We start from the raw sequence: 12926 nt of genomic DNA on the forward strand, positions 1-12926 counted from the left end.
TGCTCGGCCCCTGGGGGCTCAGCCCCGGGCGTTCCCCCCACACCGCTCACCCCTCTCACCTTTCCCGGCGCCTTTTCTGCCCGCTGCCCCACGACTCGAACCCTCGCCTGGGACTGGGATTTTCCCTCCGGCTGCACCACGGCCCCTGTATTTATTTTAGCCACTGTTGGGGCCAGGTTGCCGGCCAAGTCCTTCCTGCCCTGCCAGACCCAGCCAGATGGGGATAATTAGGCCTGGATTAAGTTAAAGCTTTAACTCTTTAAAAGGCAGCTCCTCACAGCCCCTCTCCAGTGCCACCCCTTTGATTTGTCCGTTTACAGGTAGGGGTTTGGGGAGCGCTGGCGGAAACCTCCTTGCAAACCAGATAAAAGCATTTTTCAGGGATTACTCACACCCGCAACACCGCCAGCTGAAAGGATCCAGCCCCAAGTGGTGCCACCACGTCCCTCCCTCCTCCACGGGGAGACCTGGACACAAGGGTCTGAATGGGCACCCGCCTCGGGGGGTGCGGACCCTGGGGGACTGTCCCCCTGCTCTGGGACGGGGCAGACCCACGTTGGGAGGAGGCGCCATTAGCAGCTGGGTTATTTCTGCAGTCACAGATCCATTAAAATGCTGCTGTTGTACACGGGTTTTCCCAAAAAACTGCTCAGCTCAGCTCGAGCCACTCGCTCACCTCTGCCTGAGTCCCGCCGACCTCATTCCCGCTCCGCAGTGACCCGCTGTCCCCTCAGAGAGCTGGGAAAAACAAGAAAAAAATGTTCCTCTGGCCTTTCCCCGGGGTGACGAGTTCCTCCCCACTCCCACCACATCACCCCAGCACAACCTACTGGGACATCGGGGCCGGACCCACAGCTCTTCGCAGAGCCTCCAGCCCCAGCCCCAGCGTGCTGGGATGCGGGCAGAGCCAGCTGGGCAAGGAACGCTGCCGTGTCCCCGGGCCAGTCCCCAAGGGGAGCTGTGACAGTGTGGACGAGGAACTCCCTCCAGCGGCTGCGCCCACATCACCCGGGGGAGAGGATTCTCCTGCTCCTTCCCCTGTCTCCCAGGAGCCACGGGGACAGAACCACTGGCACCAGCCCTTCCCTGGCCACCCGAGCTCCCGAACCAACCCAGGGCTGGGCTCCAGAGGCAGAAGCGCTGCAAGCCATCAGGGAACCGCCCCCAGCCTCCATCAGCCACATCCAACTCAACACGGGCTGAGGAGAAAATTCAAGCCAAACCAACGTTTTTAATAGATATTTATTACAAAACACCAAAATACATACTGAAAATATAAAACAGTATCAAAAAGGGACATGCTGCAGTATCCACACCCGACGCCCGCCCGGGTCTCGGTAGCACCAAGGGTTGTCACCATCCTCACGGCCTCAGGTGTAATCGCACTCGAACGCGTACTCTCTCCTCTTGAAATGCTTCTTCTTCTTCAGCTTCCCAGAGCCCAGGATGCTGTAGTTGTAATCGGATGTGACATAGGGGATCTCTCCCTCAACTCCTTGCTGGGAAGAGGAAAGAAGAACTTTAAGAACTCGTATCTTCAAGGGAAGGGAGAGCACTTTCCTCTGCGGACTGACAGCCAGAGAGCTGCCTGGTGGAAGGAACAAGCTGTCACCAAACAAACCCCACTCTGGTATCTCAAACACGAGAGGAACGCTCTCCTCTCCCTTGTTTCTGCGTGTTAAGGACAATTTCCTAGAGCGATAACCATCTGCTCTGCCCAGACATCTCCGGGCAGGTGTAAGCCCCAGGAATCAGGAACGGGAAAACCCGCTTGGCAGCCTGAGCTCCGCCAGCTCCTACCTGCCCCACGAGGATGCAGTTGGGGACAGCAATGTTGCCCAGGAGCAGACAATTCACCAGCCTCAGCTTCTCTGGGGGCACAGGTGTCAGAATGTGGTAAAGCTTCTTCTGCATCTCAACCCCCCGGACGATTCCTGGAACAAACACACGCAGAGTTCAGCCTGACCCCAGCCCATCGTTTCACGCTCTGTAACCAGATGCAGTCGGAGCCCTTTAAATGGCTCTTCTAGAGCCAAGGGGAGAATCCGAGACACATCTGGAGAACACCCTGCCCCACTGTATCCTGGTTTTTGGTACCTCAGCACACACACAAACAGCTATTTCCCAGCCACCTGTTCTTGCTCACTGGCATGTTCCTGCAGGTATTCGAGGAGCTCGGTACCAAATCCCGAGGCAGAAGTGCAAGAGCAAAGCGGGTGACAGGAAGGAACTGACAGGCAAGTGAGGGGATTTGGCATAAGCCACATGGCATCTGCTTTTGAGATCATGAATCCAGAAAGCAAGTAAAATGTCAGGTTATGCCCACGGCTGTCACCGTGTCACAGCTGCCCACGGCTGTCACCACAAGCCGGGGAAAGACACAGGACTGGAAGCACGGCGTGTGACGGAAGAGCAAACACCCATTATTCTTTCATCTCATCCCACTTTTTCAGCTGTTTTTGAAAAGAGGAGGCCATTCCGTCACCCTGCACCCTGTCTGTGAGCACAGGGCAGTGGGAGCGTGGCTGGCTCACCGAAGCCGAGGCAGTCGCAGACTGGTGTCTGTGTCAGCAGGACGGGCCCATCTGACTGGCACCTGATTTCATCGGGAATCCGGCACAGCCCGACCCAGCTGGCATTCACCGCATACATGATGTTGGTGGGAGCCACATCAGTGTGAATCACCCTCAGCGCGACTGCACTGAAAGGTACCTGGGGGGGTAAAGAAAAAGAAGAAAGACCTGTTTATCAGCTCAACATCAATTTAGTTTGAGTTCAGAGATAACACCAAGTAAACAAACCCCACACCTACAGACAGGCCTTACCTCCACAGCAAACACAAAGCTCCAACACCAACAACGGACCACACAGAGAGCAGGTACCACACTCACATCTCGACAAATCCTTGCTTCAGACACACTCAATGAAGTCGTTATCTTTTTGCAGATTACAGAGCACTTTTCCCTCTCCCCAAAACCATTCGCAGTACAAGCAGAGCTGTCAGTCACCGCCAGCCGGGTTCTTCGCCACACCCTCGAGCCTTTCCAAAACACCCAGTTACCTGGTACGGCACGAGACTGTGCAGCGGAAGCACAGCCCCGACGTCTGGGGACTGCAGCTGCCCCAGGTACCCCAGGATGGACATGTCCCGCAGGACCCCGCTGTGCACTCGCCTGCAACAACAGGGGGAGCGCGTCAGGGAGTGGCAGCACACCCTCACCACCATCCCACCACCACCCCTCCATCCCCAGGACACCACCATTCACACAGCATTAGTTTTTAAAAATGTCTACCGCTGAAAAAAATTTAGAGCCATGTTTTTATTCCCTCTAAGGGATCACAGGATTTATGGCAACTTTAAAAAGCCATTAATTAACAAGGGTGGTGTTTGGTTTTTAATTTAACAAAGTCTGTTGTTAGGTAACAGCTCCCGGCTCCCTTCTCCAGCCCTGGTGTCCTCACACCTTTCAGTGTGAGGACACACACAGAACAGAGCAATACATTTGTTTTCTTACATAGCTCATTAGTGAAGGGCGAGTTAAAAAAAAACACTTAAAATTGGTGAGAAAGACCCAAGATCCAGGAAGATAAACATTTCAGAGATGCTCAAAGTATCAGCAAAATTAAGAAATAATGTAATCACCATCTAGGTCTTTAAGAAATGGGTAAGGAACCTCCCAATTAGAACAAAATAGAGACAGACTATTCAATGACCCCAAGTGAAGTCATGTCCAGCGTAGAAGTAACTGCCAGTGGTCACTGGGAGTAGAGTAGGGAATAACAACCCCCTCCGCACCAAACCTAAGAACTCAACCCCACACAAACCTCCCCCCAACAAAACACCCAGAAAACCCAAACAAAACCACACAAACATAACCCCCTAATACCTGAGTAAGCTCTGACTGATTTAACGGAACTCTCGAGGCCAAAGCAAGAGCCTTTCCTGTGGGGACCGCATGTGATTGTGTCAATCCCACAAACCACCACAAAGCGCTGAACTTCCTACTTACGCTTCTCCTGCCACCCCTGCTCGAGGGAACTCCGGATGGACGTACAGCAGCTTGTATTCGGGAGCCGAGGCATCTGCCCCCGCTTCAGAGGGCTTCCAGCTCTCCGTGCTGCTGGTCCCCAGCGGCTGGCGACGGGCCGGTTGCCGGCCCTTGGTGTAGAGCCCTGGGGTGAGATGGACGTGCTCAGGGGTGAGTGGGGCCATGGCCTTCCAGTCGTACACGTCCATCTGCACGATGTGGCTGGGCGACAGCAGCCGGATGATATCGATCAGCAGCAGCAGCCCCTCGCCTTTACGGAGCAGAGAAAACATGGTTGTTGCTGCTACACAAACAGTTCAGGATATGATTACAGAATCACAGACGGGCAGGGGCTGGAAGGGACCTCTGGAGATCATCTCGTCTAAGCCCCTGCCGGAGCAGGGTCACCCAGAGCAGGTCCCACAGGAACATATCCAGGCGGGTTTGAACGTCTCCAGAGACAGAGACTCTTCCACCTCTCTGGGCAGCCTCTTCCAGTGCTCTGCCACCCTCACAGGAAAGAACTTCCTCCTCATGTTTAGATGGAACTTTCTATGTTCAAGTTTGTGCCCGTTACCTCTTGTCCTGTCACTGGGCACCACTGAAAAAAGACTGGCCTCATCCTCTTGACCACCCACCCTTTAAGTATTTATAGGCATTGATCAGATCCCCCTCAGTCTTCTCTTCTCCAGACTAAAAAGAGTCAAGTCCCTCAGCCTTTCCTCAGCAGAGAGATGTTCTAGGTTAGAGAAGACCAGTACTATCCCAAGGCAGGCAAGCTGTATTTTCTGTTCCGGACTCTGGAAAGCGTGGTGCTGCACCACAACCTCTTGGGAACACATTTTTCCGCGTTTACCTTTCACCCAGCCCATGGTGTTGACAACTAAAGGCACTTCCTTCTTGTAGGAGCTGAACACATACTTCACGACATCGAGGTATCTCTCCGTGTCCTGCTCACAACTGGTCTGTCCATAATACACCATCTTACGCGGCGTCTGTTGGTGGGTGAAGGGTGGGCCTGGAAAAGTACACGGCAAAGTGTACTTGGCTTGCCAGCAAGCCAAATCAAAACACTCCCATCCCTGCAGCACCCACACGCAACCCCTTCCGAAATAACCTGTCCTCTTTTCCCATCCCACACTCCTGGTACAGCACATGCCTATGGAGAAACTTTTCTGTCACTTTTTTTTTTTTTCCCCCTCCCCTTCTTTGTTTTAAATCACTGGTGACACACCTGTGAATTTTAAAACAACAATCTTCTGTGACAGACCATCCAAAAAGTACAGCAGTCTGGCCACATCCTTTTTAAACACCAACCCAAATCCACAAGACCACAAACACCAGCAATTTCTCTGGCTCTAGTTTTTTTCGGTACCTCCCCTCAGCATTTCTCAAGCAAGTTTCACCTATGGTTGCCAAAAACTGGAAAAGATTTTCCCAAAGAGACCTTTCCAATCCAGAAGGCTGAAAATCCAGTTTGACATGCTACAGCCTGTCCCACCACCTCATGAACAACTATCTTCTCTCTTCAAAATGGAAAAAAAACAAGTAGAGAGAACAGCTCCATGTTACTCGGAGATTTTCACATGAAGCTTCGATGCCCCCAGCAAGGAAACTGAACAGCCTTTGGTTTATTTCCCATGTGCACCTTTGACAGACTTGACAGCCTCTACTCAGAAACTACCTTCTGAAAATCAAACAGGGTTCTGGCAATGGCAGAAAATGGCAAAACACGTACCGAGAATGGGCTCCGTTATGTTACTTAAGGACACGCATCCAGGCGGCGTAAACTCGGTCTGACCTATGTCACATTCCATGTATTCAACCGAGGGAAGGCTGCAGTGAAAGAAGCCCGTACATTAGCGTCCGCTAAAAAACAAACAGGACACGACCTGGAACACACCAGAACCACAATCTGATTTTGTTCTGGGTCGTCAAAGTTAAATTCTCGAATACAATCAAACAGCCACTTGTCTTTCTCCTGCCCTCACTCGAAGGGTACTGAGCGAGAACGTAAAAGGCTCACCTACAGTTCACTGTTACATTACACCCGCTCTCGTGCTAACTGGGCATCCTGAGACCAGCCATTTCAGATTTATAGACTTTATTATCTTTATTTTAAGCAAGGAGAATAAGCCTCTACGCCTTGCTCTGCCAAGAATCCTCAAAGATACTAAGAAATTATAACTTACTCCATGTTTTCAAGTGTTGTAACTCCCAATTCCTTACTGAACCCCAACTGCTCGGTGCCCCATTAGTTCACATACTCCAAGATAGCAATTTTAGTTCAATAGAAATATTTCAGTAGCCAACTTTTCTGAAAGGAACCCAAGACAAGAACACCTATTTTTCTGAACTTTTGTTTGTTTTTAGAAGACATTCACCTTCCAGTCATACGAACTTTTCTGAGAATCCCAGCAGGCAGTTTTTCCTTTTCCTAAAGCCCACGCAGTACTTAAAAACTTATAGAACATGAAAAGACTCACCGATTCAGTAAGAGATTCACCAAGTATCTGTTGAATGTCGATTTCCCAGTGTTTTTTGGGCCACACACCAGAATCAGGGGAACACCTTCATCTTCCGCTGGAAAAACAAACACACTCTGAAACAGACCAAAGCTGTCGGTTACTCTGATCTGCCCTGTTTACATAACAAATAGCCCCCAAATCCCTACAAGACTCTGTGATCTGACTAGGATATATTTTAATTAAACGGGGAAAAAAAAAAAATCCCTTAAAGAGAGGTATGTTAAGTGTAGCAGCGTAAAGGGAAGAGGCTCCTGAAGCGAGAATCAAGCCCTAGCACAACCACACAGTGTTTATGAACTCCCAATTGCTCATGGTGTTTCAGATCTTGCTGGATAAGTAAAAGGGTGTTATTTCTACCTGCTACAAAAGAGAACAAAATGAGTTTTGATGTCAGCCTGAGAAGTGCCTTCAGAGCAGCGAGCTGCCTGTCTGGCAGCAGAGGCACAAACCCACTCGAGGTGACGCATGAGCTCACGACTCCCACTCTTTAGGGGAAAACCATGACCCTCACTCAGTGCCCGTCACAGGGTGTGCTCTCCCCAACTTTAACTCATGAAAAGCCTCGTGACTTTCCTTCCTCCCAGCCTCACTCACCACAGCAGGCTTGGATCAGCTCCTCCAGGGCCAGACACATGCTCTCTGACACCAGCAGCCCGCGGTCGGGGCTGCACTGCACGAGGCCCACAGACGCCAGGACCGCATCTTCTGGCGTGAAGCTGGATTCCTCCTTTTTCTAAAAAAAGGAGGGAAAAACGCTTAGTGAGGTGTGTGAAGGCCTTGTAGCTGCACTGCTGGATGCTGACAGGCGCGCTAAGCAGGGTGGCCATCTCTGGCTCCGCACGAGGCCTGTTTTGGGGAAGGCACGGCATCCATGCTGCCGCCCAGGGCAGAGCGGCCATCACGACGCCCGCTGGCTCTCACCTGGGGCTCGAAGAGCCGTGACAGCGGCGGGTGGCTCAGCAGGAACCGCGTCACCGGCGTGTCCAGGTGCTCCAGCAGCACCACGGCGCACTCCGGGGAGAACTGTGCCATCACCTTCACCCGCGCCTCTGCAACGGGGGGGAGAGCGCCGCCCTCAGCCCACCACAGCGGCCGGGGGCAGCGCGAAATGGTGGCGCCCCGCACCGCGCACAAGATGGCGGCCTCCCCGCACCGCCCGCGAAATGGCGCCCCCCCCCCCCGCGAAATGGCGGCCCGCAGCCGGCGGCTCCCTGCCGGGGCTGGCACTCACGGCGGCGGACGCTGTGGGCCCGCATGGCGGCGCGGGCGGCGGCGCGGAGCTGCCGGAGGTCGGCGGCGGGCGGGCGGTCGGCGGGCAGCGCCTCCAGGGTGAGCGCGCAGTGGGTGGAGGGCGAGAAGACCGGCAGCCCCGGCTGGTGCGAGGCGACGGCGAAGCCCAGCAGCCGGACGGCGCCGTAGAGGCAGTGCAGGCGGCACTTACCGGTGAAGGTCAGCGCCTGCGGGGGGAGAGAGGGCGGTGAGACGGCGGCGGGGCGGCCCGGAGCGGCGGGGCCGGTCGGTACCCACCTGCCGCGGCGCCAGGAGGAGAACGGCGGCGCCCTCCGCCGCCTCCACGGCCGCCAGGCCCGCCTCGGCCGGCGGCACCATGCCGGCGCGGGCGAAGGAGGCGGCGAACTCCCTCCAGGCCGCCTCCGCCCGGCCCCCGCGGGACGCGGCCCGGCGGGGGCGGCGGGACGGTGGGCCGCGCCGGGCGGGCATGGCGGCCTCGGCCTCCCTCCGCCTCCTGCGGGGCCGGCCCCCGGCCTGGCGCCGCCCTCCCCGTTAAGAGGCGCCGCCCGGCGCCCGGCACCGCCCCGCCATGCCGCTGCCCGCCCTGCTCTGCCTCTGCGCCGCCGCCTTCACCAGCCGCGGGCACTACCGCCTGGCCGGCCTCTTCCCCATCCACACCTCGCCGCCGCGGACCGCCGACCGCCCGCTGGTGCTCGGCTGCGACCGGTGAGTCCCCCTCACTGCCTGGTTTCCTCCCAAAAATGCGGTTTTTCTTCCCTGACAACCACTTTTGCCTCCACGCAGCACCCCCGCCTTCAAGAGCCATGGCTACCGCATGTCCCAGGCCATGCGCTTCGCCGTGGAGGAGATCAACAACTCCAGCAGCCTCCTGCCCAACGTCACCCTGGGCTATGACATCCATGACACCTGCTCGGAGCCCGCCAACCTGCACGCCACGCTGCGCGCCCTGGCAGGGAAAGGCAGCCGGCAGGTCCAGGTGCTCCCCACCTTCCGCCGCTACCAGCCCCAGGCAGTGGCCGTCATTGGGCCCGACAGCACCCGGCTGGCCCTCACCACGGCGGCCATCCTCGGCGTCTTCCTCGTCCCCGAGGTAAGCACAGCTCCCCTGGCAGGGGAGAAAAGGGATCACTGGTAATGGTTGGAGGGAGGATGGGCTCGGAGCTGAGCTGGAAACGCAGCCCCTCCATGCTCTTCCCCACAAGCAGGAGGAATTGAGACTGCCTTGCTGTCCTCCAAAGGTTTCTCTGCCGGCAGCATGTTTGGCTCCAGGTCCATTGCCTGCCCAGCACTGGGTCTCTTCAGGAGACGGGCTGCCTGTGCCAGTAGATCCTGGGGTGCTGCTGCCTCAGAGAGTGCAACCCCCCTTCTCCTGTCTCCCTTTGCAGATCAGCTACGAAGCCACCTTGGAGACGCTGAGCCTGAAGCGGTTCTACCCCTCCTTCCTGCGCACAATTCCCAGCGACCGGCAGCAAGTGAAGGCCATTTTCCTGCTGCTGCAGCGGTTTGGCTGGACCTGGGTCGCGCTGCTGGGCAGCGACAACGCCTATGGCAGGGACGGCCTGGATGCCCTCTACAAGCTGCTGGCTGCCAGCGATGTGTGCGTTGCCTACCGAGGCATCATCCCCCTCAACAAGGACGCTGGCAGCCCCGAGCTCCACAACCTGGTCAGAATCCTCAGGGACATCAGGGTCAACGTCACTGTCGTCTTCTCCAACAGACAAAGTGCCCGCCCATTCTTTGAGGTGGTGGTGCAGAGGAACATCACGGGCATGGTGTGGGTGGGCTCGGAGGACTGGTCATTAGCCCAAACAATCTGGCAGGTGCCTGGCATCCAGAGTATCGGCTTGGTGCTTGGGATGTCGGTCGAGAAGATTGAGTTTGCCATGCTGGAGCGCTTTGAGTCGTGGAAGGTGGCAGAGGACAGTGCTGCGGCTGAACATACTGGCAGGACGGAGGCAGGGGGGAACATGGGAGGGAGCACCCAGCTGGACTGCACCCAGCGCTGCACCAGCTGCCACTCGCTCACCGCTGCCCCCAACGTGTACGATGCTCAGGCCTCCTTCAATGTGTACTCGGCCGTTTACGCAGTGGCCCATGGCCTCCACGACTTGCTGGGCTGCGCCTCGGGGGCGTGCAGCAAAGGCACAGTCTATCCGTGGCAGGTAAGACCAATGGGAGGAAGGATACTCTTTGTGAAAGAGGATCCATGAGGATCCGTCCTCAGGGGGAAGGATCTTCCCCTTGTGCCCTGGGGTTTTCTGTCCCCCTGAAAGGCTCGTGTCCCAGCTGAAGAGCCTCGTGGGCTTCAGCCACCCACCACAGGTAAAGCAGCCTGGGCCTAAACCCAGACCCCTGCCCTAGGTCACTTCTGTCCCTGTGTCACCAGCCCCTCGCAGAAACCTGGAAGGCATTTCCTGCAGCTGGGACTTGTGCAGCTGTTGGGAGTTGGAAAGAGGAGCCAGAGCAGAGAAGGGGCTCTCCCTCCAGCACATCTCCCTCCTGAGACAAGGCACTCCTCAGCAGGAGTCTCCTCAGCAGGAAGGGCTCTTCTCTTACTCTTGTTTTACAGCTCTTACAAAAAATCAAGCAAGTAAACTTCACCCTGTACAAGAGCCACATCTCTTTTGACGCCAATGGGGACATTCGGAAAGGCTACAACATCATCATGTGGAACTGGAGTGGCCCGAGCTGGGCTTTCAATGTGGTAGGGACTTTCAGCGTGAACCCTGACAGGCTGAGCATCGACCAGGGCAAAATCCTGTGGCACACTGAAGATGGCCAGGTACCGTTCTGCATCCATATCTTATTTATTGCTTACTGCCGAGCCAGCCGCGTCCCCAACACCACCAGTTCTGTGGTATTTCCCCATAGCAGGACAGAAATGAGGGCAGACGGAGGTGGTATGTGGGGGTGATCTGTGTTATGAGTATCAGCTTTTATCCTTCCACAAAAAAAAGCAGGGCACGCAAAACCGAAAAGGCTCCTACTTTTACCTTTAAACAGTCTCATTTTCCTACCGCCTCCGTAAGAACCACAATGTGGTAAGCTCTTGGCTCCTGCCCAGGGTCTGTCTTGAAAGCCGGCAGCAAGCTGCCCGAAGGCTGGCACTCAGGAGGGTGTCCTGCTGCCCACCCCACTCGCTGCCTGACCCTCGCTGTGCTCCCCCCAGGCCCCCACCTCGCTGTGCTCCCAGGCCTGTCAGCCTGGGGAGAAGCGGCTGCAGCGGAGCCGCCACCGGTGCTGCTTCAGCTGCGTGGCCTGTCCGGCAGGAACCTTCCTGAACAGATCAGGTCAGTAAGTTCTGGGGGGCTGCTCCCCTTCCTCCCTTCCCGCCTGGCTCCCTTCTCGTGCCCACACCCTGCCTCCTCCCATCAGCTCCTTGATTCCGCCTCGCCATTCCCACAGCCTCTTCCCTCCCGCTCTCTCTTCCTGTGGTCAGTAAAAGCTTCTGAGCTCATCTGGGCACGGTGGGTCTGAACCTGTGGGTATGCAAAGCCCTGTGCTTTCCGGGGAGTGTTGCCCGCAGCTGGGCACACCCTGTCAAATGGCCAGTGGGAGATGGCACTGGCAGAGCCCCTTCTCCCACCGTCAGGGCACAAAGGACGTCCGGCCCTGCCAGCCATTTCCTGCACCGCATCCTCCGGCAGGAAAATTCGACCTGGTGCTTGCCTTTGTGCCCCAGGTGGCACTCGAGGCTTCCGCACCACGTGGTCACCAGCAGCTGGCGTATGGAAATGTCCCCTGCCTGTGACAGCAGACAGGAATCTCCTGTCTCAGTCACCAGCCAGAATGACAAACCCCTTTGCGGCAGCCTCAGCCCGCACTAGGGCTGAGGGGAGCGGAAACAGCCAGCTCTAGGTAAAGGGGAGCAGGGAAGCCCCCAAATGTTACTGTCCCATACCCCAGCCTGTGGAAGGGGGGCTGCTGCAGATCCTTCTCAGCCTTTGCAGGTTACTGCTGGAGGCACAAACCTCTTCCCACCCAAGGGGAAGGAACAGGATGCAAGGAATGGGCAGCTCTCGCAGAGAGCCCATGGGGCTGCAAGGGCAGTGTGCTCTGCACCACAGCAGATCTCTTACCGGGGTCCGTGGTGTGCAAGGTGCCTCGGTCACCGCCTGGGCTTGTGTCCTCCACAGACCTCTACGGCTGCCAGTCCTGCAGGGTAGATGAGTGGGCCCCAGCAAGGAGCAAAGTTTGCTTCAACCGGACCGTCGAGTTTCTGTCCTGGTCTGACCCCATCTCCTGGGCATTGCTGACCCCCACCATCCTCCTCTTGCTGCTCATGGCAGGGCTGGCCATCCTCTTTGCCCTCAATGCCTCCACTCCGGTGGTCAAGTCTGCGGGTGGGAAGATGTGCTTCTTCATGCTGGGCTCTCTGGCCTGTGCCTGCAGCAGCCTCTTCTGCCACTTCGGGGAGCCCACCCGGCCCACGTGCCTGCTGCGGCTCCCCCTCTTAGCCATCAGCTTCACCGTCTTCCTCTCGTGCATGGCAACACGCTCCTTCCAGATCATCTGCATCTTCAAGCTGAATGCGCGCTGGCCGGCCCTCTACGAGGCCTGGCAGCGCCACAAGGGACCGGTGCTCTTCATCGCCACCAGCACGGCGGCCCAGGTGGTGCTGTGCCTGGCCGCCGAGGCCGCCAGCCCCTCGGTGCCGCGCAGGGACTACAGCGCCTGGGCCGAGCGGGTGGTGCTGGATTGCGGCCCGAGCGTGGTGGCGAGCCGGACCGCTGCCAGCGCCTACACCGTGCTGCTCAGCGCCGGCTGCTTCGCCCTCAGCTACGCGGGCAAGGACCTGCCCGCCAGCTACAACGAGGCCAAGTCCCTCACCTGCAGCCTGCTCCTGCAGCTGGCCTGCTCCGCCGCCGTCCTCTGCACGCAGGGCGTCTTGCGCGGCCGGGCCGCGGCGGTGGCCCGGGTGCTGAGCGCCCTCTGCACGCTGGGCGCGTTGCTGGGCGGCTATTTCCTCCCGAAGGCCTTCGTCATCCTGCTACGGCCGCGCCTCAACACGCCCGAGCACTTCCAGATGGTGATCCAGCGCTACACTCGGCGCCTGGCCGACGCCTGACCCGCCGGGGACGCGGGAACCCGGCCCCGCCGCCTCCGCCGGGCCCTGAGG

At 57.3% G+C, this 12926-nt stretch overlaps 2 protein-coding genes across 2 annotated transcripts; one reads left to right on the forward strand and one right to left on the reverse strand.

Annotated features, from left to right (window-relative positions):
• Positions 1-1224: 1224 nt before the first annotated feature.
• On the reverse strand, positions 1225-8275 carry NOL9 (nucleolar protein 9). The gene is made up of 12 exons (XM_074161553.1): positions 8084-8275; positions 7788-8013; positions 7478-7605; positions 7151-7289; positions 6515-6611; positions 5767-5864; positions 4885-5046; positions 4011-4299; positions 3062-3173; positions 2535-2712; positions 1801-1934; positions 1225-1499 (listed from the first exon to the last, which is right to left on the reverse strand). The coding sequence occupies exons 1-12, from the start codon at positions 8273-8275 to the stop codon at positions 1371-1373; spliced, it is 1884 nt and encodes a 627-aa protein (XP_074017654.1). The 3' UTR covers positions 1225-1370.
• Positions 8276-8375: 100 nt separating this feature from the next.
• On the forward strand, positions 8376-12875 carry TAS1R1 (taste 1 receptor member 1). Its single transcript, XM_074161552.1, has 6 exons — positions 8376-8512; positions 8591-8897; positions 9193-9969; positions 10377-10589; positions 10977-11097; positions 11944-12875. Exons 1-6 carry the CDS (start codon positions 8376-8378, stop codon positions 12873-12875), a joined length of 2487 nt encoding a protein of 828 aa, XP_074017653.1.
• The last annotated feature ends 51 nt before the right edge of the window (positions 12876-12926 follow it).

Source organism: Numenius arquata, chromosome 20 (genome assembly GCF_964106895.1).
Source record: "Numenius arquata chromosome 20, bNumArq3.hap1.1, whole genome shotgun sequence".
Taxonomy (NCBI): Eukaryota; Metazoa; Chordata; class Aves; order Charadriiformes; family Scolopacidae; genus Numenius; species Numenius arquata.

Excerpts from the sequence above, each read along its gene's own strand:
- NOL9 (XM_074161553.1), bottom strand. The coding sequence starts at position 8,275 with ATGCCCGCCCGGCGCGGCCCACCGTCCCGCCGCCCCCGCCGGGCCGCG. Across the intron at positions 3,174-4,010 it reads GCAGGGGTGGCAGGAGAAGC|GCGAGTGCACAGCGGGGTCC; the intron begins GTAAGTAGGAAG and ends CTGTTGTTGCAG. Across the intron at positions 1,500-1,800 it reads ACTGCATCCTCGTGGGGCAG|CAAGGAGTTGAGGGAGAGAT; the intron begins GTAGGAGCTGGC and ends TCCTCTTCCCAG.
- TAS1R1 (XM_074161552.1), top strand. The coding sequence starts at position 8,376 with ATGCCGCTGCCCGCCCTGCTCTGCCTCTGCGCCGCCGCCTTCACCAGC. Across the intron at positions 10,590-10,976 it reads GGCACACTGAAGATGGCCAG|GCCCCCACCTCGCTGTGCTC; the intron begins GTACCGTTCTGC and ends TGCTCCCCCCAG. Across the intron at positions 11,098-11,943 it reads AACCTTCCTGAACAGATCAG|ACCTCTACGGCTGCCAGTCC; the intron begins GTCAGTAAGTTC and ends TGTCCTCCACAG.